Raw genomic sequence first — 21,404 nt, forward strand, 5'->3', positions numbered from 1 at the left:
GGCAGGACCACCAGGGAAGCCCCAGTCAGCCTCTTTCCCCAGCTACCCCTCCCTTCGACTGGTGGGCTCACGAATGTAGTGGCCACGGTGGCGAGGATGGAAGTCATACATGGGCTCAGCAACACGGACTTCCACTCACCAAGGCTGACCTGGCTACAGCCGCCGCTCAGGGCCCAGTCTGTCAGCCCCCAGACTCGCCAGGCCTTAGGTAGGGCACTGCTTCCCAGGGTGATCAGCCAGTTACCTGGTGGCAGGCTGATTACAGTGAACCATCTCCATGATAAAAAGGCAGCATTCTGTTCTTACTGGGACAGGCAGGTACTCTGGATACAGATCTGCCTTCTCTGCAAGCAAATGTCTCGGCCCAAACTACCATCCATGGCTGCCTTGGTGGTCCAGAGGTTGGGAATCCACCCACCAATGCAGGAGACACGGGTTTGATCCCTGGCCCCGGGAAGCTCCCAACACGCCTCAGAGCAACTAAGCTCATGTGTTACAGCTGCTGAGCCCTAAAGCCCGCACGCCCCAGAGCCTGTGCCCACAGCAAGAGAAGGCACCGCACCGCACGGAAGGGCAGCCGTGCTCACCGCAACTGGAGAAACCCTGAGTGCGGCCGCAAGGGCCCAGCGCAACCAGAAGTAGAAAAACAATTATCATTTTTTAATAATAATAATAAGGAACTTCAGACAGGGAACTCCGCAACAAGAGAGGCCACCACAATGAGAAGCCCACGCACGACAACTAGAGAAAGGCCGTGCGCACGATGTTAGGCACAACAGCGTGGTGTGGGGACTGCTGCATTTCCTCCCTTGTCCACCAGAGGGCAGCAGAGTTACTCCACAGCCTCGAGTCTCCCCAAGGGCCTCAGATCTCCCTCCGCCCAGCAGAGTTGGACCCTCACCGGTGTCACTTCAGTTCACAGTCCTCCTAGCCGCCCACACTGGACTCCATCACCCCCTCCATCCAGCCAGGAGTGGGCCCACTTCACACCATGAGGAACTACTATTCCTTCAGGTCTTCAGTGTGTGTCCCTGAAAGTGGTGGCCCGACTAGACCCCCAAGGAGAAAGAAGGATCCCTCTCACCAGGCATTACTCACGCCCCCTTTCCAGCCCCTCAGTCCTTTTCTGGAGCCTTCCGGTGGGAATAGAACACAACCTTCTCACAGCCTTTGAGAACCCTGGGAAGACCCTCAACGTGACATTCGCGTCTGACTCTGCGACCCCATGGACTGTGGCCGGCCAGGCTCCTCTGTCCATGGGATTCTCCAGGCAAGAATACTGGAGTGGGTTGCTATGCCCTCCTCCAGCGGATCTTCCCAACCCAGGGATCGAACCCAGGTCTCCTGCATTGCAGGCAGATTCTTTACCAGCGGAGCCACCAGGGAAGCCCCCAGTGTTACAAAGGGAAATAATATCCTGGTTTGGAGACCCCAGGGTGTCTGTGTCGTGCTGACAGACCCCAGACCAGAACACAGCAGAGGCCGGCACTGGGGGGTGGGGTGGGCCTCTCGGTTGACTTGTCACCATCAGCCTTCCTGTTCAAAGTGTGCCCCACCGTCCAGTATGGCCAGCATCACCCAAGAGCTTGTTAGATGCAGACTCTCAGGTCCACCCCACACCTGCTGAGTCAGGCTCTGCATTTTAATAGGATCTTCAGACCCTCCCTGTGCATAGAATTTCGGGAGAGTCTGGTCCCACCCCACATTCTGGAGTCTCAGCCACGCTGGGCAACCACGTAACCTGTGCGGCTGCTGAAGCAGCTTTTCTTAGGTGCCTCCTGAGGGGTTCAAAGTCTTCATGAAGCTCCACAGATGACTCCCATGCACCGTAGGGATAACGTCCCTGTGACAAGAGTTCCCGATGCACCTCCTCCCCACCCCCTAGGCTCCTGCTCTGAAGGGGAAAGAAAGCCAGAAGGGGAAGATGAGACTGGAGACTGTGGAAGTGGGGAGGCTGACTGTGCACCCCCAACTGAGACCTATGGGGGAACGCCCAGGACACTGAGCCCCGGGGTGGTGCTCTCCCCAACAACGGGGGAAATTGTGTATTTGTGTGCGTGTTTAGGGTGAGAAGTCAAGCTGCAAAAGGCAGAAACAGCCGCGGTTTGCAGGCAAATGAAATGTAACAGAAAGGGAAGAGGGAAGAAGAGAGAAGGCAGGCAGGAATGAGAGGGGAGGGGAGAGTGTGGGCTCCGGATAGAGACCCCGCCCCATGGGGCTGGGCCTTGTGACCCAGCGAAGTGCTCCTGCCCCGGGGCAGGCCCAGCACACAGAGGGAAGGATAGCAGAGCTCTCACAAGGACTGCAGGGCTTGTGAGCGTTTCTGGAGCAGACGTTCTCCTCACAGAGAGAGGGACACAGCAGACGCAGGCACCATGGAGCCCCCGTCAGGCCCTGCAAGCAGGCGGCATATGCCCTGGAACAGGCTCCTGCTGGCAGGTGAGAGGGCACAGTTTTCAGGGAGGGGGCAGAGACTAGAGAACGAGAGACTGGCTGGTCTCTGGGGGAGACGGGGCTCTGAGAGGGGACAGGGGGCTTCTGTTCAGACCTGAGGGCAGAGGGGAGTGGACCGGGGAGGGAGGGGCTCAGCCACAGGAGACTCTGCATGAGCTAGAGCTGGTGAGGGGCGGGAGGACTCAACTGCTGTAGGTTTTATGTGTAATTCTTCACTGAGCAGTAATTGTTGAAAACTGATGACGATAATAATAATTTATGTCTGGGTGTCACTACAGAAAAACACATAACCAGCACAGTAAACACTGTCCTTACCCGGCACCCTTAGAAACTGACAAATAAAACCAGGCTGTGGAATTGCTGGGAACTCTCCTTCCTTCATCCCCAGGTACTAATGTCTGGAGCCTGGTCCAGGCCCTGGGTTTCAAGCAGGATCAGACAAGCCCCTGCCCTCACGGAGCCCACGCTCTGTGGGGAGGAAGACAGACAAGCAGAGAGATGGAGAGTGTGCTGGCGGGTGCTCCAGGCGTCCCGCAGGAACCGGAGCGAGGAAGGGTCAGCAGTGAGCAGGAGGGTCTTACAGCAGCTGGTCGTTGTGGGGTCATCTCCCAAGAGGCCCCGAGTGTGAGCAGGCGTGTGAGGGCAGCGAGGGGGTGAGCCAGGGGACAGCTGGGGAAACAGAGGTAAAAACGAGCCCAGAGGGGCTGAAGTGACAGGGGTCATGCTGCCTACCTAAAACCACACACACACATACATGCACACACACCCACACTAAGGCTGAGGGATGAAGAGACCGGCTCAGGACCCAGGGCACCATTTTCCCATCCCCCACGCAGGTCACAGTATTAACTGATTTCTCTCTCTTCCCTCCTAGTCTCACTCTTAACTTTCTGGACCCCGCCCACCACTGCCCAGCTCACTGTTGAAACGGTGCCCCCCCTTGCTGCAGAAGGGTCAGATGTTCTTCTATTTGCCCACAACGTGACCAAGAATCCTCTAGGCTATGCCTGGTACAGAGGAGAAAGGGTAGACAACACCCAGCTAATTGCATCATATAGGGTAGATAATAATGCAGCTACCAATGGGTCTGTGTACAGCGGACGGGAGACACTTTACCCCAATGGAACCCTGCTGATCCGGAACGTCACCCAGAAAGACACAGGATCCTACACCCTGCTCGTTACAAAGAAGGATTTACAGACAGAAAGACAGACTGGACACCTCCACGTGCACCGTGAGTGCTTCCTCTCTGACCTCGGGGTGCTGAAAGGGGCAGTTGAATTCTGCTTTGACAGACCCGGCTGGCGCCTCCATCTCCCTCTACGTTATGTCCCGGGTCGGGGTTCGACATTCAGTGCAGGGCACACACTGTGGAGACAAACTCCAAAGGGTCCGACTTCCACTCTGGGGATCTGGGCCCTGCAGACGCTGCAGAAAGGCGGCCGGTCTGACGGGAGGGGCTCAGCAGAGGGAGAGCACTCTCAGTCCAGCCCCCCGGCTCCCTCCCTGCGACCCCGACCCTGAGGAAGACCCTGCAGGACCAGCAGGCCCCTGGCCTGAGGGACCCTGACAGAGCCTCAGGCCCGCGGGGAAGCCCCTCCCAGACCCCCTCCCAGGGTCCCGGCTCCAGCGACCGTGGGGAGCCTGTGCCGCTGGTGGGTGTTGGCCTCCCAGGCGGGGCTGACTGGGGCGGATGATTCCCCAGATCCCTGAGGCCAAGGTTTCTCAGCAGGTCACCGGCCAGGGCTCAGCCCCAAGAGCCTCGTCTGAGCAGGGGTGGAGTCCAGTCCTTTCCCTGAGACTCAGCATGAAGAGCAGGCTAGGCCGGGTCCCCGCGCCGTTAGCCGACCCCCTGGGGGTCAGAGGAGACTCCAGAGGAAGGTCAGCGTCCCCAGGAAGGACCAGAGGAGAGAAGACGCTCCGGCAGCTCCTCACCCCGCAGCGGGCAGCCCAGGGAGCCCTCTCCTGTGGACACAAATAATAGTTGAGGCAGGGTTTTCTTTTTAAAAAATACTTATTCATTTATTTATTAGGTTGCATCGGGTCTTCATTACATCATACAGGATCTTTCACTGTGGTTTGTAGGCTTTGTTGCTCCACATAAGTTACTCCAAGGCCTGTGGGATCTTAGTTCCAAAACCAGCGGAACCCGCATCTCTAGCATTGCAGGGCAGATTCTTAAGCACTGGGCTACCAGGAAGTCGCTAGACACAGTTTCTGTGTCCAGCTTTAGACCAGCTAATTATTAATGATGTAAGGTTAATACACAGACAACATGGTGCTCCTGACACCATTTACCATTTATTCTGTCTTACTGAAGACAAGCTCAGTAAAATACAGGGAGCTACAGTCAGTGGGTCAGAGTCACACAGACCATGAGTGGCCAGTCAGGGGAAATATGTGTGGAAGGGTCGGGCCAACATCACAACCCCACTCTCTCCTCCCTCCCGGGGGCCTTATCTAGGAACCCAGAAACCAAGTGTTGGTTCAGATCCTTTCTTCTTGGGCATCCTCAAGTAGAGGGAGATTCTAGTGTGAAAAGTCAAGGGAAATGGACAAATAATCCCATTTACTCTGGAACTAGAGCTTCCCAGGTGGCCTCTGGTGGTAAAGAACCCACCTGCCAATGCAGGAGATGTAAGAGACACGGGTTCGATCACTGGGTTAGGAAAATGCCCTGGAGGAGGGCCTGGCAACCCAGTCCGGTATTCTTGCAAATTACCTGCATCAACCATCAAGTCAGCGACAGGAATGTCCAGGCCTCCCCTCCTTAGGTAGCCGATGGACAAGCTCATTGCACTGAGTGAACCAGAGATCATGTACTTGCTGGTTACTGGAGGTGCTGGGTGTCACTCCCACTGGAGTAAAATGGAAAGGACTCAGTTCCTCACTCCCCAATCTATACCTGCAGCCAGCGCAGGGCCTGACAGGCAACGGGCTCTCAGTGTCCCCTTGGGGCGGGAAGGGTGGAAGGAATAAGGACGGATGAATGATCTGTGATCTCTTCAGGCGCTGGAATCTGGATGCAGAGTCCTGGGAGGCTCTGGCCACGCCTGCCTCCTTTCTCTCCAGGGAGGGGAGCCGTGTTTTATACCCTGATCACCTGCCCCTAAAGCGCACTGGGACCTGAGTCTCATGGTGACTGTGGGGCTGCTCCGCCGTGGGAGGGTTTCCAGGAGTGGGGGACAGGGGTCCTGCTTCTGGGCAGTGGTGGGGCTCTTGCACCTCTGGATGTTTGAAGTCACTTGAAACCCCCACTTTGAAGTCGCTTGTAAATGGACATTTCTCACTCCCTGCTCTTCCTGTCTCTCACCTTCTTTCTCCTTCATTCCGTCAAGGACTGGCCCTGCTCTGCACAGCACCCCGCCCTTAGATTCCTGCGTGCACTCTCAGTCATGTTTGACTGTTTGCCCTCTGTCCATGGAATTTTCCAGACAAGAATACTGGAGCCAGTTGCCATTTCCTTCTCCAGGGAATCTTCCCAACTCGGGGATCAAACTCACGTCGCTTGCATCTCCTGCACTGGCAGTCAGGTTCTTTCTCAGCTGAGCCGCTGAGGAAGCCCCTGCACCCCACCCTTGTTCATTCACTTAGTCATGTCTGACTGCAACCTTATGGACTGTGGGAGCTCACCAGGCTCTTCTGTCCATAGAATTTTTTCAGGCAAGAATACTGGCAGTGAAAGTGAAAGTGTTAGCTGCTCAGTCATATCTGACTCTTTGTGACCCTATGGACTGTAGCCTGCCAGGCTCCTCTGTCCGTGGAACTCTCCAGGCAAGAATACTGGAGCAGGTTGCCATTTCCTTCTCCAGGGAATCTTCCTGAACTCGTGTTTCTCATGCTTCCTGCATCGGCAGACAGGTTCTTTACCAGCTGAGCCACCGGGGGAGCACCTCCACCCCAAACCCTTAAGACTTCCACAGATATTTCCCCAAATAACTGACTTCCCTGTTCCCATCCTGGCTTGTGGCCGGGTGCACCCTCCCAGGCGATAGCAAAGGATTCAGAAATCTGGGAGCAGCAGCCTCTGTGGGGCTTCAATACAAGCCACTTTCCCCAGGTCACCAGGAGAATGAGCTTCAGCTTTGCCTTGGTCCTGGGGTCTTTCTCCCCATGGTGTCAGCCAGTGGAATCATGCCACGTGACAAGGATACGTAGCCCCCCTCACCGATCAATTCCCTAACGTGACTCAAGCAGGAAGCCAAAGGCAGAAAGGCAGGTGTGCAGTCCCCAGGGGCTCATGGGCTCACTTCACCTCTTTCACTTGTGACTCACAACCTTTTCCTGATGTGGCCTCCCGCTCCTCTCAGGGGTTCCCGAGGCCTTCCCAGGATGGGACTGGCAGGCCTGTGCCTCTGATTGCTTTGCTGCCTACTTCATCGCCCATGTGTCCTCAGGGTGCCACCTTTATCATAGGATGGGATGCTCTCCGACGATGAGGGGCCCGAGCCACCGTCTTTTCACTTAGCCTTGGCCCGATTCAGACAAATTTGATCAAACACTTAGTTGTGTTTTCTGAGGCAGAAAAAAAAAAAAAAAAAAGCATGCCACACGCCTGTGGTGGGCCCCCTTCTCATTTGCCTGATTTGGTGAGAGGGACCTCTTCCTCTAACTTTATTAATAGAACACATATCATTTCTGGGCTTCCTTGCTGGCTCAGACAGTAAAGAATCTGCCTACAATACGGGAGACCTGGGTTCAGTCCCTCGGTTGGGAAGGTCCTCTGGAGGAGGGCACAGCAACCCACTCCAGTGTTATTGCCTAGAGAATCCCATGGACAGAGGAGCCTGGGGGGCTGCAGTCCATGGGGTCGCGAAGAGTCAGACAAGAATGAACGACTAAGCACATATCATTTCTGCTCATTTAGATCATTCCTCCCTTTATGAGACAGAGACTCAGACTTGCCCTCTGATTCATTCTGTCCTCTTTTTCTTTAAACTTCAATGTCCATTTATTTATTTCTCTGTGGCTCTGCTGGGTCTTCGTTGCCGCACACAAGCTCTCTCTAGCTGCAGGGAGTGGGGGCTATGCATCGTTGCAGTACACAGGCTTCTCACTGTGGCGGCCTCCCTTGTTTCGGGGCATGGGCTCTAGGGTGCACGGGCCTCAGTGACTGCAGCACCCAGGTACTACAATCCAGGCTTAGTAGTTACGGAGCACGGACTTAGTTACCCCATGGCACGGGGGATCTTCCCGTATCAGGGATCAAACCCATGTCTCCTGCACTGGCAGGTGGATTCTTTACCACTGAGCCACCAGGGACGTCCCCGTGTGTTATTCCTGCTCAAACACCCAGTTCCAGGCTGTGCTGCCCAGTCTTCTTGGGGTTTAAGGACTAGGGGAAAGCCCATCGTTACCCATCTTTAGGAAACCTTGGGAATTGAGGAGATGGTGAAGACATGTCTCCATCAGGCAATGTAGGTCTGTGCAGCTTGAAGGGACTCAGGACCTGCACAGTCCAGGTGTGCACCCCAGGGCCAGGCAGGCAGTCACCTGGTCAGTGAAAAGCTAAAAGAGGAAGCAAGTGGTCTCAGACTTGCAGGCCTGGGATTCTGCTATCAAACTCTGATACTTGACTGATACTTGAGGAAGTCTGTGCTTCTTCCAGACACAAGAGCAGATGGCCTCACACTCTCTGAGCTCAGATGTTCATGCATTTGTCTCATGATACACAGACCTGCCTTATTCTTTAAGGGCGCAGTCTGGCTGAGAGGAGAGATTGCAACCCTGATTGAAAATGCTTTTAGAGGAACCCAGTATATAAAAGGGGCAATGTTCTCTCTGTTATCTGCACAGCGGTGCTACCCACACCCGTCATCACCAGCAACAACTCCAACCCCAGGGAGCACGAGGACACTGTGGTGTTAACATGTGGAGCTGAGACCCAGAACACCTCCTACATGTGGTGGATCAACAATCAGAGCCTCCCCAACAGCACCAGGCTGGAACTGTCCGAGGACAAGAGGACTCTCACTGTGTTCAATGTGACAAGGAATGACACAGGACCCTATGTGTGTGAAGCCCGGAACCCAGTGAGTGTCAGCCGCAGTGACCCATTCACCCTGAATGTCCTCTGTGAGTAACCTCTGTTCCTACGTGGTCCAGGCCTCCTGGCTGAATCTACAGTGCCAGAAGCCAGGCCGTACCCATCCCTCTCAGGTCCAAGTGCATGGACCCTTACCTTTGAACACCCAGGCTGGAATTGTCTTCCTGTCCCAGGCAAGCCCAGCCAGGCCCAGCCTTGAGCCAAGACTGGGAGGGGATGGACTGCTCTGTCTTCAGAGGCTCAGGGTCACCAGCATGTGATAGGAGAAACAGGCTAATGTCTCAGACTCAGGACGAGTGAAAATGAAGGGGTAGTTATTGTTGGGAAACTGTAAAACAAGACTGTCCCTGGCTCAGAGAGATATTTAACTCTTCTACACAGTCCAGGAACACTGAGCTGGGCCATAAGAACTTACGTAACAGAAACTGAATGCCTCCCCCACTTTCTGGAAAGTCCCCTTGGCCCCAGAGATACACAGAGCTGGCAGGCCTGCCTTCACGGAAGTGTAAATAAGGAATGGGACTTGATTTTTTTGTTTTTTAAACTGGAGGATAATTGCTTTACAGTGTTGTGCTGGTTTCTGCCATACAACAGTGTGAATCAGCCATTAGTATACATAAGGTCCCCTCTTTCTTCAGGCTCCCTGCCAACCCCAATCCCCCACCCAGGCTGTCACAGAGCACCAGGCTGAGCTCCCTGTGTTATACGGCAGCTTCCCACTAGCTAGCTATTTTACATACTGGGGACTGAATTTTTTTCAATTTATGTATTTTTATTTACTTATTTGGCTGCACTGGGTCTTAGTTGCAGCATGTGAGATCTTCTAGTTGTGGCACGAAAACTCTTAGTTTCAGGATGTGGGATCTAGTTCCCGGACCAAGGATCAAACCCGGGCCCCTTGCATTGGGAGTGTGATGTCTTAGCCACTGGACCACCAGGGAAGTCCCTGAATTTTTTTATAGTCAAAGAAAATTGTGGGGAAAAGTCCAGGAAAGTTAATTAAAAAACTCCACTTGATGATGAGGATGTTAGACATATGGGCTGAGAAGAGGATCCCGGTGCTGATACTACAGAGATGTCCAGGGAGATCGGTCAGGGGTCGTCCCCAGGTACCTGGGGGTCAGAGAGGAGGCACCGTCCTCTCCTTACAGATCATCAGGGAAGAGAGACTCCATACCTTGATGACAGACTCAGGGCCATCCTCTGGGTCACCTTTACAGAGGTCACTGGGGCCTGGGGCTGGCTGAGATCTCTGAGAGGGAGCAAGGCCCAGGCCCCCGACCCACTCTCAGTAGTCACCCCTCTCTCTCTCCACAGACCCAGTGGCAAAGCCCTCCCTCCAAGCCAGCAACACCACAGTCACAGAACACGAGGGCCCCGTGGTCCTGACCTGCCTCACAGATGAGACTGGGGTCTCCATACGCTGGTTCTTCAAAGGCCAGAGTCTCCTCCTCGCACAGAGGATGACACTGTCCTCAGACAACAGCACCCTCACCATAGACCCTGTCAGCAGAGAGGACACTGGGGATTATCAGTGTGAGGCCTTCAACAGGGGCAACTCCAATAGAAGCAACCCCCTCAGGCTGCATGTGAAATGTAAGTGACCATTTGCCTTATGCTGTATCTTTCTGGGCGGATTATTCTAACGATCGTGTGCAAAATGGAAAGAGGTCATGGTGGGCAGAATATCAAATGAGACCACTACAGGTCTTCCGAGATGGCTCAGTGGTAAAGAATCCGCCTGCAATGCAGGAGACAAAGGTTCGATGCCTGGGTCCGGAAGATCCCCTGGAGGAGGAAACGGCAGCCCACTCTAGTATTCTTGCCTGGGAAATCCCATGGACAGAGGAGCCTGGTGGGCTACAGCCCATGGGGTTGCAAAGGGTCAGACACGACTGAGCAACTGAATACATGCACACAGCAAACAGACGGCAGGATGAGTAACAGTTCAATCTCTAAATCAAATAGTTTCTTCTCCTGGGTTTAGCATTTTAGTGTAACTTTCACAAGATTCGTTGTTTTTTATTCTCCTGTTACCATTTTTTTTAACGTGAAGAATACATAAAATATATAATTTTAGCCATTTTTAAGACTGCAGCTCGGTAGCATTAAGTACATTCACATTGCCACTATCCATTTAGAACTTTTTCATCTTATTAAAAACTCTGTACTCCTTAAACAATAACTTCTAGAAGTCCCCCACCTCAAACCCTGGCAAACACCATTCTACTTTCTCTGTCTCTATGAATTTGATTATGATAGTTATATTGTATAAGTGGAATCATGTTATAGTTCAGTCACTCAGTCGTGTCCAGCTCTTTGCAACCTTGTGGATTGTAGCACACCAGGCTTCCCTGTCCTTCACCATCTCCCAGAGCTTGCTTAAACTCATGTCCATTGAGTTCGATGATGCCATCCATCCATTTCATCCTCTGTCATCCCCTTCTCCTCCTGCCCTCCTGACAGCATCAGGGTCTTTTCCAATGAGTTGGCTCTTTGCATCAGATGGCCAAAGTAATAGAATCATATAATATTATAATTATCTCTTTGGGTCTGATTTATTTCACTTATTAGCATTATGTCTTCAAGGTCCCATCCATACTATAGCATATATCTGAATTTCATTCCTTTGAAAGGCTGAAGTATATTCCCTTGTATGTATATACAACATTTTATCATTCATAAGTTGATTGTCTTTTAAATTGTTTCCACCTTTTGGCTGTTGTGAATATGCTACCATGGCATGCTGCAGTCCATGGGGTCGGTCAGAGTCGGACACAACAGCGACTTCACTTTGACTTTTCACTTTCATGCCCTGAAGAAGGAAATGGCAACCCATTCCAGTGTTCTTGCCTGGAGAATCCCAGGGACAGGGGAGCCTGGTGGGCTGCTGTCTATGGGGTCGCGCAGAGTCGGACACGACTGAAGCGATGCAGCAGCAGCAGTATGTGTATGATGACCCCATGCTCCTCATTTATTCCCACACACACACATTTCCCCTTTGGAAGCCATAGGTTTGTCTTGTAAATATGTTGCGTCTGCCTGAGTTTTGTAAATAAGTTCATTTGTATCACTTTTTAAAATTAGATTCCATTTGTGAGTGATAGCATACGATATTTGTCTTTCTCTGTCCAACTTAGTTCACTTCGTATGAGACTCTCTAGGTCCATCCATGTTTTTGCAAATGGGATTATTTCATTCTCCTAATATCTGAGTAGTATTCCAGGGTACATGTATGTACCGCATCTTTATCCATTCCTCTTGTTTACATCTTCTTTAATGTCTTCCAGTAGTGTTTGTTGATAATTCCTAAATGTATCAATCTTGTTAATTCCTAAGTATTTTGTTCTTTTTGATATTATTTTTAATATCAAAATAGAATAAAATTTTCTTAACTTCCTTTTTGAATATTTTATTGTATATAACAGCAACTGATCTTTATGTGTTAATTTAGTATCCTTCAACTTTGATGAACTTGTGTATTAGTTCTAACAGTTTTCTTGGAAATCTTTATCATTTTCTACATATAAGGTCATGTCATCTCCAAACAGAAATAATTTCATTCTTCTTTTGCAATTTGGATGTCTTTTAGTTCTTTTTCTTGGCTGTGGCTAGTATGTCCGATACTATTTTGAATAGAATTGGAAAAAGCAGCCATTGTTGTCATGACCCTGATCTCAGAAAATAAATGTTCACTCTTTCACCATTTAGGATGATGTTAGCTGTGGGGTTTTTATATATGGCCTTTATCATGTTGAGATGGTTTCCTTTTTTTCCCGGTTTTGAGTGTTTTATCATAAAAGGTTAGTGGGTTTTTGTCAAATGATTGTATTTATTTAACCTCCTTACTTTATATGTCTAGTCATATATTCTGTTTCTTTATGATTACATCTTGGTAGCTCTCATGTTTCCAGGAATTTGTTCATTTCACAGAAGTTATCCAATTTGTTGGCATAGGATTATTCCTAGTACTCTTATACTTCATATTATTTTTGTAGAATTAGTAGTAGTGATTCCACATTCATTTCTGATTTTTAAAATTTGAGTTTTCTCTTTTTTTCTTAGTGAATCTAGTTAAAGATTTGTCAATTTTGTTCATCTTTTTGAAGAACAAAATACAGGTTTTACTAATTCTATCTACTGTTTCTCCATCCTCTAATTTATTTATCTCCATTCTAATTATAATTATTTCCTTCCTTCCGCTAGCTTCGGGTTTAGCTTTTTTCTTGTCCCTTAAGTTGTTAAACTTAGGTTGTTGATTTGAGATTTTTTTTTAAATATAAGCATTTACAATTATAAATTCTAGCACGAGATTCTTAACTTCTCTGAGCCTCAGATTCCTCAAGTGAGAACTGCAATAAAAGAACCTTCTTTATGGCATTTTTTCACAGATTTAATGTAATATTCAACTAAACCCTTAGCAAAATACCCACACAAATTTAGCTGCTATAATTATTACTATTATCACTGTTGTTGCTGCTGTTTAGTTACTAAGTCCTGTCCGACTCTTTGAAACCCCATGGACTATAGCTGGCCAGGCTCCACTATCCATGGGATTTCCCAGGCAAGAAGACTGGAGTGGGTTGCCATTTCCTTCTCCAGGGGATCTTCCCAGCTTCGTTAGGCTATATAAAGCCCGGTATTTCTAGGACTACTTGACTCTAGACCCACATCTCATTAGCCATATGGCTTTAGGGTTTCCACCACTGTAAACCTCAGATTTTCCATCTATAAAATGGAAATAATGTCTATCTGACAGGGTTATTATATGAATTAAATGAGATATTTGGGAAATATATAGCACAGAGCCTGGCACAGAGTATGTACATCATAACAATAGCTAACATTAGCATTAATTTTCAGTCTTGAGTTGAACGGTGAGGACCACTGAAGTGAAAAGGAAGGAGACAAAAGGGGTTTTATATATTTGGGGAAGGAAAGCATAAAGATCCACAGGAACACGTCACTTACTAAATATGGAAGAGAGGGAACAGGGGTTTTGAGTACGAGGTTTCATGTCTAGTATGATAGTTTTCACTCCGTGAGATGCAGCCAAGATAGGATTAGACATCTAAGACATTCATTGCGGCAGATGCCTGTGAAAGAAAGTGAGGCAGGAGTGGGAGGAGCCTGGGAGGGTCCTCAGACCAGGATGCACACGGGATCCCTAGGAAGGAGGAAGTTTCAGGCTGCAGTGCAGTTCTAAGAGAATATCTACAAAGCTGGCAAGGAGCCCTTGAATTAAAAGTCACCCATCACACAAAAAAATTTATTTCTCACAGAACTGGGATTGAGTTCATATGCCTGCTGGAAACCTGTGTGAAGGATAGTCTCTGTGCAAAGGGGTAGTGAATTCAGAGGGCCTTCCATCAATTAAGTCCCCACCATAAGACACCTCCTATGGCTCAGATGGTAAAGAATCTGCCTGCAATGTAGGAGACCTGGTTTCGATCCCTGGGTTGGGAAGATCCCCAGGAGAAAGAAATGGCAACCCACTCCAGTATTCTTGCCTGGGAAACCCCATGGACAGAGGAGCCTGGTGGACTACATGGGGTCACAATGAGTCAGACATGAGTGAGGAAGTAACACTTTCATAAGACACCTAACAGGTGCATATTCATGGCAGCCATACCTGGTACCCAGATAAAGATGTAACCATGTAAAGATGGGAAGTTATAACATACTAAAACAACCATCATCAGTCCTTCTTACATTGCCAAAGACTTCAAATATATGAGTGCAGGAAAGCCAGGTTGGAATTGAGGAACGTGGTCACCAACCTAGAAATACAATCAGAGAGGGAAAAAATCACAAGGATATAGTCGGTTAGTCACCTCACAGCAACCTTCCACAGAAAGTTTATACCTTGAAGGAACAAGTAGAGACTATCTCATATTGAGTTATTTCCCAGAGCCCCTCCCACTGTAAAATAATGTCACCTTCATTCATTCTTCTCTTTTCTTTCCACAACAGATCAATGGACACCAGAAAGCTCCTCTGACCTCTCAGTGGGTGCCATTGTCGGCATTGTGATTGGCGCCGTGGCTGGGGTGGCTCTGATAGCAGCCCTGGGGTATTTTGTGTACACCATGAATACAAGCGGGTATGCCGCCTTTCCCCTTGCTCTGCTTCCTCCGAGGCTGACTGCCCTGCTTGGGAGAGGGGAGGAGACTTCGTCTCTGTCCCTGGCCTAGGTCTGCTTCTCAATCTTCCTGCTTCTCGGCACTGATTCTTATGGGTCTCCTCTTCCCTGGTCTTCATGTTTCCTGTACCCTCCTCTCTCTTGGACATGGCTATTCCCACCTCCATCTGGTTTAGAGGAGGCAGAGCCAATTGTGTTCCTCTGTCCCAGGCAGGGAAACCAAGGTCCAAGAAGGAAAACTAATGAGGACATGAAAGGAGGAGCAGGAGGAAGGGAGTCCTGTGCTGTGTCAACCGCAAGAGCAGGAGGAGGGAGGGACAGGACTGGAAGAGAACCTAAGAAAAGCAGGAACAACCCAAGGCCTCCTGGGCAATAAAGTGAGAAATAACCAGCATCTACCTACAAAAGGGAACAGATGTCCGGGTAGAAATAGAAGCAGTTGAGATGAATGGCCGTAAATGTTCTGAAGAACCAGTAAACCAGAGAGGAGTAACCATGAGAAGGGGTAATGGGTAGAGCGAAGACGGAGGTCCTAGGAGGAAAGAGGACCAACCAAGGTAAAAATGCACATGGAGGAGCCCCAGGGAATCATGCCGACATTGTGCTTCCTAATTCAAGGAGCAAAGATCCTGTGCCTGGGAATAGTAGTCACTGTGTCTGATATTTATTTAGGGCAAGTGACCAGCGCGATCTCACAGAGCACAAATCCTCAGATCACAACCACAGTAAGTAGAGCCACTCACTCAGTGAGAGCTGGTTTGTTCCACCACATGCCCTGACCGACCAGGGAATCCCTACCCTCTGAAATATGAGAGGTGATCTCAGTCCCCACCCTCAGTCTGGCACAGGTCCTCACACCCTTCCTAGTCATGTAAGAGTCCCAGAGACATGGCCCCTCTGAGGCCACACCAGCCAGGCAGCCGTGGGATGGCCGAGCTTCCAGGAGCCCTTTCCTCATCCTGCCTCCTTCCCCCTCCTGCCTCTGTTATGGATGCGGGCATCTCCTATGGTGAGACTTTCCCTGCCTCTGGTGCCCTGGGTGCTGTGGGCCTCAGCCCCTCCTGCCTCTGGAGCCTGCTGCCGAGACACACACCTGTGAGACACACCTGGGCAAAACTCAGGCCTTGTGAACTGGCAGAAATATTCAGAAGTGCACTGAGGCCTCCCCTCAACCCCCACCCTGCCCCACCACCACCTCGGTCTAATGCACTGGGGTCTGGACCACAGACTAAGGGAAGCGAAATCCTTGTCTTAATCATGAGCCCCCAACCCTGCCACCACCTGCCACCTCCTTCAGCTAGAAGTCACATCAGCTTAGGAACAGCCTGTTCTGAGGCCATAAGGCAACTCTGCATTTTCATGGGTTGATGACTCTCCTTTATTTCCCCAGGCCAAGGTTTCTCTGACAGTTTACCTGCAAAGGTAAGCACAGCCAGTTTCACTGGCTCCTTTTCTCATGGAAATATCTCTCTGTAGAATGGGTTAGTCTTGTAGACACAAATGTGACATCAAGTTTGGGTCAAAGTTCCTCACTGCAGCAACAAAGAAGCATTACTCCCACGAGTCCACCTCACTGGGCTTGATCCCAGCTGGGACCATGGACAAGTAACTTAACCTCACAGAGCCTCAGCTGAGTCCTCTGTAAAATGGGTGTGCTGCCTACTTCACAGAGGAGGTCAAGGAATTAAATGACATAACCAAGGTAAAGCACTCAGCACAGAGGCCAGAGCAAGAAAGACACTAGATCATCCTCCCTCTTCTGCCTCCAGTCTGACTCTGCTCTTACTGACAAATGATCATTCCCAATCTTATAGACCTGAGGTCTTGATTCCTTTACCTTCTAATACTTTTACTGAATTTTTCTTATCTTAATCTTCAACAGAATACACATATAAACTGAAAAATGCTTCAATCGTAAGTATTGGGTTGACCAAAGTTTGTTTGAGTTTTTTCGTGAGATCTTATGGAAAAACCTGAGTGAGCTTTTCGACCAACTTAATAATTTTAACAGTAAGTTTCCACAAGTTGTTCATATCTATGTAAACAGTACCCAATCACATTTTAAAAATCAACCCCCCTCAACACACACACACACACACACACACACACACACACACACACACACAATGCCCCAGTTGCTTCCCTCTGAAGAGTAAGGACTATCTTCACTTCCAAGGCATTAGATTACTTTTACCTGATTATGTGCTTATATAACTGAAAAACACTCTGTGTCCATGCGTCTGGCTTCTTTCATTCAAAATTGTTTTGCAAGATTCATTCATATGGTTGTGTGCCTTTATTGTCTATTTATTCTTATTGCGATGCCATCGTATTCCATTGTAGAATTCCATAATCATCCATAATGTTCTAATGATTATTCAATAGGATGTTACTAAGCAGAGAAAATAGGTAATAGAAGCCCTTCTCTGAAGCTAAAAGTTTCAAAGTGGTAAGAGCATGGGGTGCTGAGTCACCCTGGACAAGGTGAGGGTCTGGCCTATGATGCTGATTTAACTGACTGCTGCTCATGCCTTTCAGGTTGATGAAGTTGAATATTCCTCCCTGAACTTCAATGCCCAGGAATTAAAAAATAAAGCAACTTCAGCCTCCCCATCTCCAACAGATACAGAAACAATTTATTCAGAAGTGAAAAAACAGTAATGGAACCTGTCCTGCTTGTTGCACTGTTGACTTATTCCAAGCTTCTCATCCCCATCCCTAGGAGATCCCTCTGCCCTCAGGGAAAATGAGAAGAGAGTCTTCCCCCGACCCCTTCGACCCTTAATGAGGCTCCTCCAGGCTGCCTGGTCACAGCCCCTTTCTTCAGTGTCAGTAGCTGAAAAGGCACACCCACGAGGAGGTCTGTGAAGTGAAGTGAAGTAGCTCAGTCATGCCCGACTCTTTGCGACCCTATGGACAGTAGCCTGCACCAAGCTCCTCCATCTATGGGATTTTCTAGGCAAGAGTACTGGAGTGGGTTGCTGTTTCCTTCTCCAGGGAATCTTCCCGACCCAGGGATCGAACCCAGGTCTCCCGCATTGTAGACAGATGCTTTACCATCTGAGCCACCAGGGAAATCCCAGGAGGTCTGTAGGAAACCAAAACTTCCTGGTCATTGAAATCTAGCAAAGCAGACCTTGGAAGAAAGTTCCCAGAACCCCTGCTGCTCCCCATTTGCTGACCTAGATCAGTTGTAAATTTGTGTATTCAGAACACATTCATTCCTTCCCACCTCAGTCCTGTCCTATTGGAGTCTAACTTGAATTTGCCATAACCTGGAGAATTATTTCTTATCCACTGAAATGCCTGTGCCAGAAAAGAAGAGCAAGGAGAAGGAAAAGGAAGAGCTTCTGCACTCTGAAGCCCAGTGTGAACCCACCATTCACAGGAAGACACATACATGACCAGCTCTGAGCTGGGAAGTTCTACACCTTTGTCCACTTTCAGGGTTGTCTACCTGCAGGATCAGGGACTAAGCAACTTACTACTTAGCTAGAATACCATCTAAACCTTTGAAAGCTTGCCTTCAGAGAACGTACTAGAAGCAACTAGAAAACAACTTCTCAGCGTTCATAAGTGTATCTTGATGGAAACTGCAAAAAAACAAAAAACAAAAAAAAGCACATAATGTTTTAATAATGCTGTGGGCTTTATTCAAGGCAATGCCCGGAGATTGAGGGGTCAGCGGTTTATGGGGCAGTCAGCTCTTACCAGATACAATCTGCTGGGATTGGGGAAAGGACTCAGAAAATTACACTGCAGAGATTATTTAAATAATGGTCAAAGAATGTACAATTTGGGGGTATTGGCTGTTTTTTCCCTTCCTTCTGAGACATTCTGCCATTTTAATTTTTGTAACTGCTTGTTTATGTGAAAGGGGTTCTGTTTAGTTTACTACATCAGCCAATCTGACCACTTTAGGGGGAAGAACCTACCAAAGCCCCCCATGTCCCTCTGGCCATGAGCTCCCCAAGCCTTTTGTGTCAGGGGCTCCGCACAGAAAATAAGAAGCAGCAGTTTTCTACCTTCACAGCCAGAAATGGGTCTCACTCCGTTTCTACATCTCAGGCCAGTCATCAACCCCCTTCTCTTCCGTGTTCCCGCCTGTGCCTGTTCAGTCCGTCTGCCCCGCTTACCTTCTCAGGACGCCTTCTTGAGAAGCAGGAGCACCCTGAAGGGAGCATGGCCCCTTGCACTCTTAGCATTGTTTACAGTCCAGGAAGCCGCACTGGTGCGCATGCTCCTTAGGACATAAGGTGCAGATTATGATTCAGCCCTGGGCTTCTTGAAGAGCCTCTGGAATTCTTCCCCCATGGGGTGCACAGGACCCAGTGTGTCGGCACAGAAAGGGAGGACGGGAGGAGGAGAGGCGTGCCTGCTTCCACCAGCCTTCTGCACAGATGGGGCCTCCTTGGGCTGCTAAGAGAAAGGCTTTATTCCACTTTCATGATGGACCTCCTGCTGTGTGAAACTGGCCCCCCAGAGAGGAGTGGCTGGGAGCGCTCTGTACTCAGGTACCTCTTTCAGGGTTTTCTCACCCTGACACAGACTGTGTACACCTCCCCCCATGCAAGCACTTCTGCATAATTTAATTTTGCCTGGCTAAGGCCACTTCTGAATGATTTGTAAAAATTGCTCTATATTTATAATAAATATTGTGTATCAGACACCAACATGCTGCCTCGCAGTTGGTACTGCTTTCTGCATTGCCTTCTTTACAGGCAGAAGAAACAGAAACTGCTCAACAGGGAGTCACAGTGAGCCTGTTTCTAAGTCCAGAGGTATTTGATCCTGGGATCCGAGAGAGAGCTCGATAAATTCATGCGCACACCTGCTGACAAAGTGTGTCCACCGAGAGCCACAGGTCACTGCTGCAACCTGCCTGGAAGGACCTGCCTGTCTTCCTCTGAGGAGAGAAGGAGAGAAGATGATTTCATGAGTAAAAGGTCTGCTGGGCTCTTCATTAGGGACACACTGCACTGCCCACGCAGATGGCTCCAGTGCACCCATGCCTGATCCAGCGTTCACTCCCACAGTCTCCATGGGCTCAGGTGTATAGAAATCTTGCCAGCACGTCTCACCTCCTTGTTCCTTGTCCCTTTTTCTGCCCCTCAGAGAGTCAGAGCTCTTCCAATCAGGATAACCTTCCTTTATTAATTCCACCAAAAATTAGCCTGTCATCTCATCTCCTTCACTTCCAAGCAATTGGAACATGTGCTGTCTTTCCCCTCCTCACCCCCTGATTTCCCCTGGCCCTCTGCTGTGGTGCCTTGTTCCCAAGACCACTGGAAGCAGCACTAAAATCAGTACCCAGGGGGGTTCCTTGGCGGTAAAGAATCCACCTTCCACTGCAGGGGCCACTGGCTGATTCTCTGGTCCAAGATATCCCACATGCCGTGGAGCAACTAAGGCCATCCACCACAACTACTGAGCCTGTGCTCTGCAACAAGAGAAGCCACCGCAATGAGAAGCCCACCCACCACAACTAGAGAGACAGCCCTCACTCTCCGCAACTAGAGAGACAGCCCTCATTCTCCGCAACTAGAGAAAAGCCCATGAAGCAATGAAGATCAGCCAAAAATAACATAAATAAATAAATAGACACTTTATTATTTTTTTAATTGGCAGTAGTAACTGATGGCCTTGGACTTCCCAGATGGTGCTAGTGGTATAAAGAACCCAACCACCAATGCAGCATATGTGAGAGACAAGGGTTTGATCCCTGGGTCGGGAAGATCCCCTGGAGGAGGACATGACAACCCACTCCAGTGTTCTTGCCTAGAGAATCCCATGGACAGAGGAGCCTGGTGGTCTACTGTTCATAGGGTCCCAAAGAGGTGGACACGACTGAAGCGACTTAGCGCACATGCACGCGTGCACTCAGTGGTGTGAGAATTCGGCTTAGAGGGTAGAATCAACCACAAAGGTGCACAGGAGGGCTCTTGGGGGTAATGGAAACATTCTACATCTCAGTTCAAGTGATGATCACATGGGCGTGTACAGTTACCAAAAATCAAATTATATACTTAAGATCTGTGTGCTTTCTCATGGATTTTAATTTTATTTGAATTTTTAAAAATAAACAGAGGAGCGGTTTATTCAACCTATCAGGTACAAAGCATCTGTATTCATTTTCTACTTTTGCCAAACTACGACAGATTTAGTGACTTAAAACAACACCCATTCTCAAAGCTCACAAAATTCAGGTCCTTGAAGTTATAAGCCTGAGGTCCCCATCGTCCTAGTACAAACACTCGCAGCTCCTAGAGGACCTTCTCAGGTCCTAGGCATGAGGCTCTCCTATCTCAGCAATGGAGAATATCCCTTAAATTCAATTTCTCTTTTTAAAAATTTTTTATTTATTTGGCTGCAACTGGGTCTTCACTGCTGTGGAGGCTTTTCTCCAGTTGCGGCAAGGGCGGCTACTCCCCAGTCGCAGTGCAGCTCCTCTTTTTGCAGGGCACAGCCTCTAGAGCACTTGGGCCTCAGCAGTTGAGGTGCGTAGGCTCAGTAGTTGCGGTTTCCTGGCTCTAGAGCGCAGGTTCAACACTTGGGGCACACGGGTTTAGCTGCCCCACATGTGGGCACGTGGGATTTTTCCCAGACCAGGGGTCGAACACGTGTCTCCTGCATTAGCAGGCAGATTCTTTATCACTGAGTCACTAGGGAAGACCCTCTAATCCCTCTTATATTTCCGATTCTGAGACCAACTAGAAAAAAAAAAAAACAGTTGTTTTTCAAAGTGCTCCTGTGATTACATTA

The 21,404-nt window shown here is 49.3% G+C and overlaps 1 protein-coding gene across 6 annotated transcripts; it reads left to right on the forward strand.

The window, feature by feature from the left end:
• Positions 1-2,294: 2,294 nt before the first annotated feature.
• On the forward strand, positions 2,295-20,718 carry CEACAM1 (CEA cell adhesion molecule 1). 6 transcript variants are annotated; one of them, XR_011146438.1, is made up of 9 exons: positions 2,295-2,439; positions 3,329-3,688; positions 8,251-8,529; positions 9,818-10,096; positions 14,474-14,603; positions 15,315-15,367; positions 16,033-16,064; positions 17,181-19,588; positions 19,997-20,718. XR_011146438.1 is itself a non-coding variant. In XM_068993243.1 (8 exons), the coding sequence occupies exons 1-8, from the start codon at positions 2,376-2,378 to the stop codon at positions 17,301-17,303; spliced, it is 1,320 nt and encodes a 439-aa protein (XP_068849344.1). In that variant the 5' UTR covers positions 2,295-2,375; the 3' UTR covers positions 17,304-20,718. The 6 variants fall into 6 exon arrangements, 3 of the variants coding, with proteins under 3 accessions (XP_068849344.1, XP_068849346.1, XP_068849345.1); XR_011146440.1 differs by lacking the exon at positions 19,997-20,718 and having other exon boundaries at positions 14,853-15,367; positions 17,181-17,227; XM_068993243.1 differs by having other exon boundaries at positions 17,181-20,718.
• The last annotated feature ends 686 nt before the right edge of the window (positions 20,719-21,404 follow it).

This window comes from Capricornis sumatraensis, chromosome 20, assembly GCF_032405125.1.
Source record: "Capricornis sumatraensis isolate serow.1 chromosome 20, serow.2, whole genome shotgun sequence".
In the NCBI taxonomy this organism is placed as follows: Eukaryota; Metazoa; Chordata; class Mammalia; order Artiodactyla; family Bovidae; genus Capricornis; species Capricornis sumatraensis.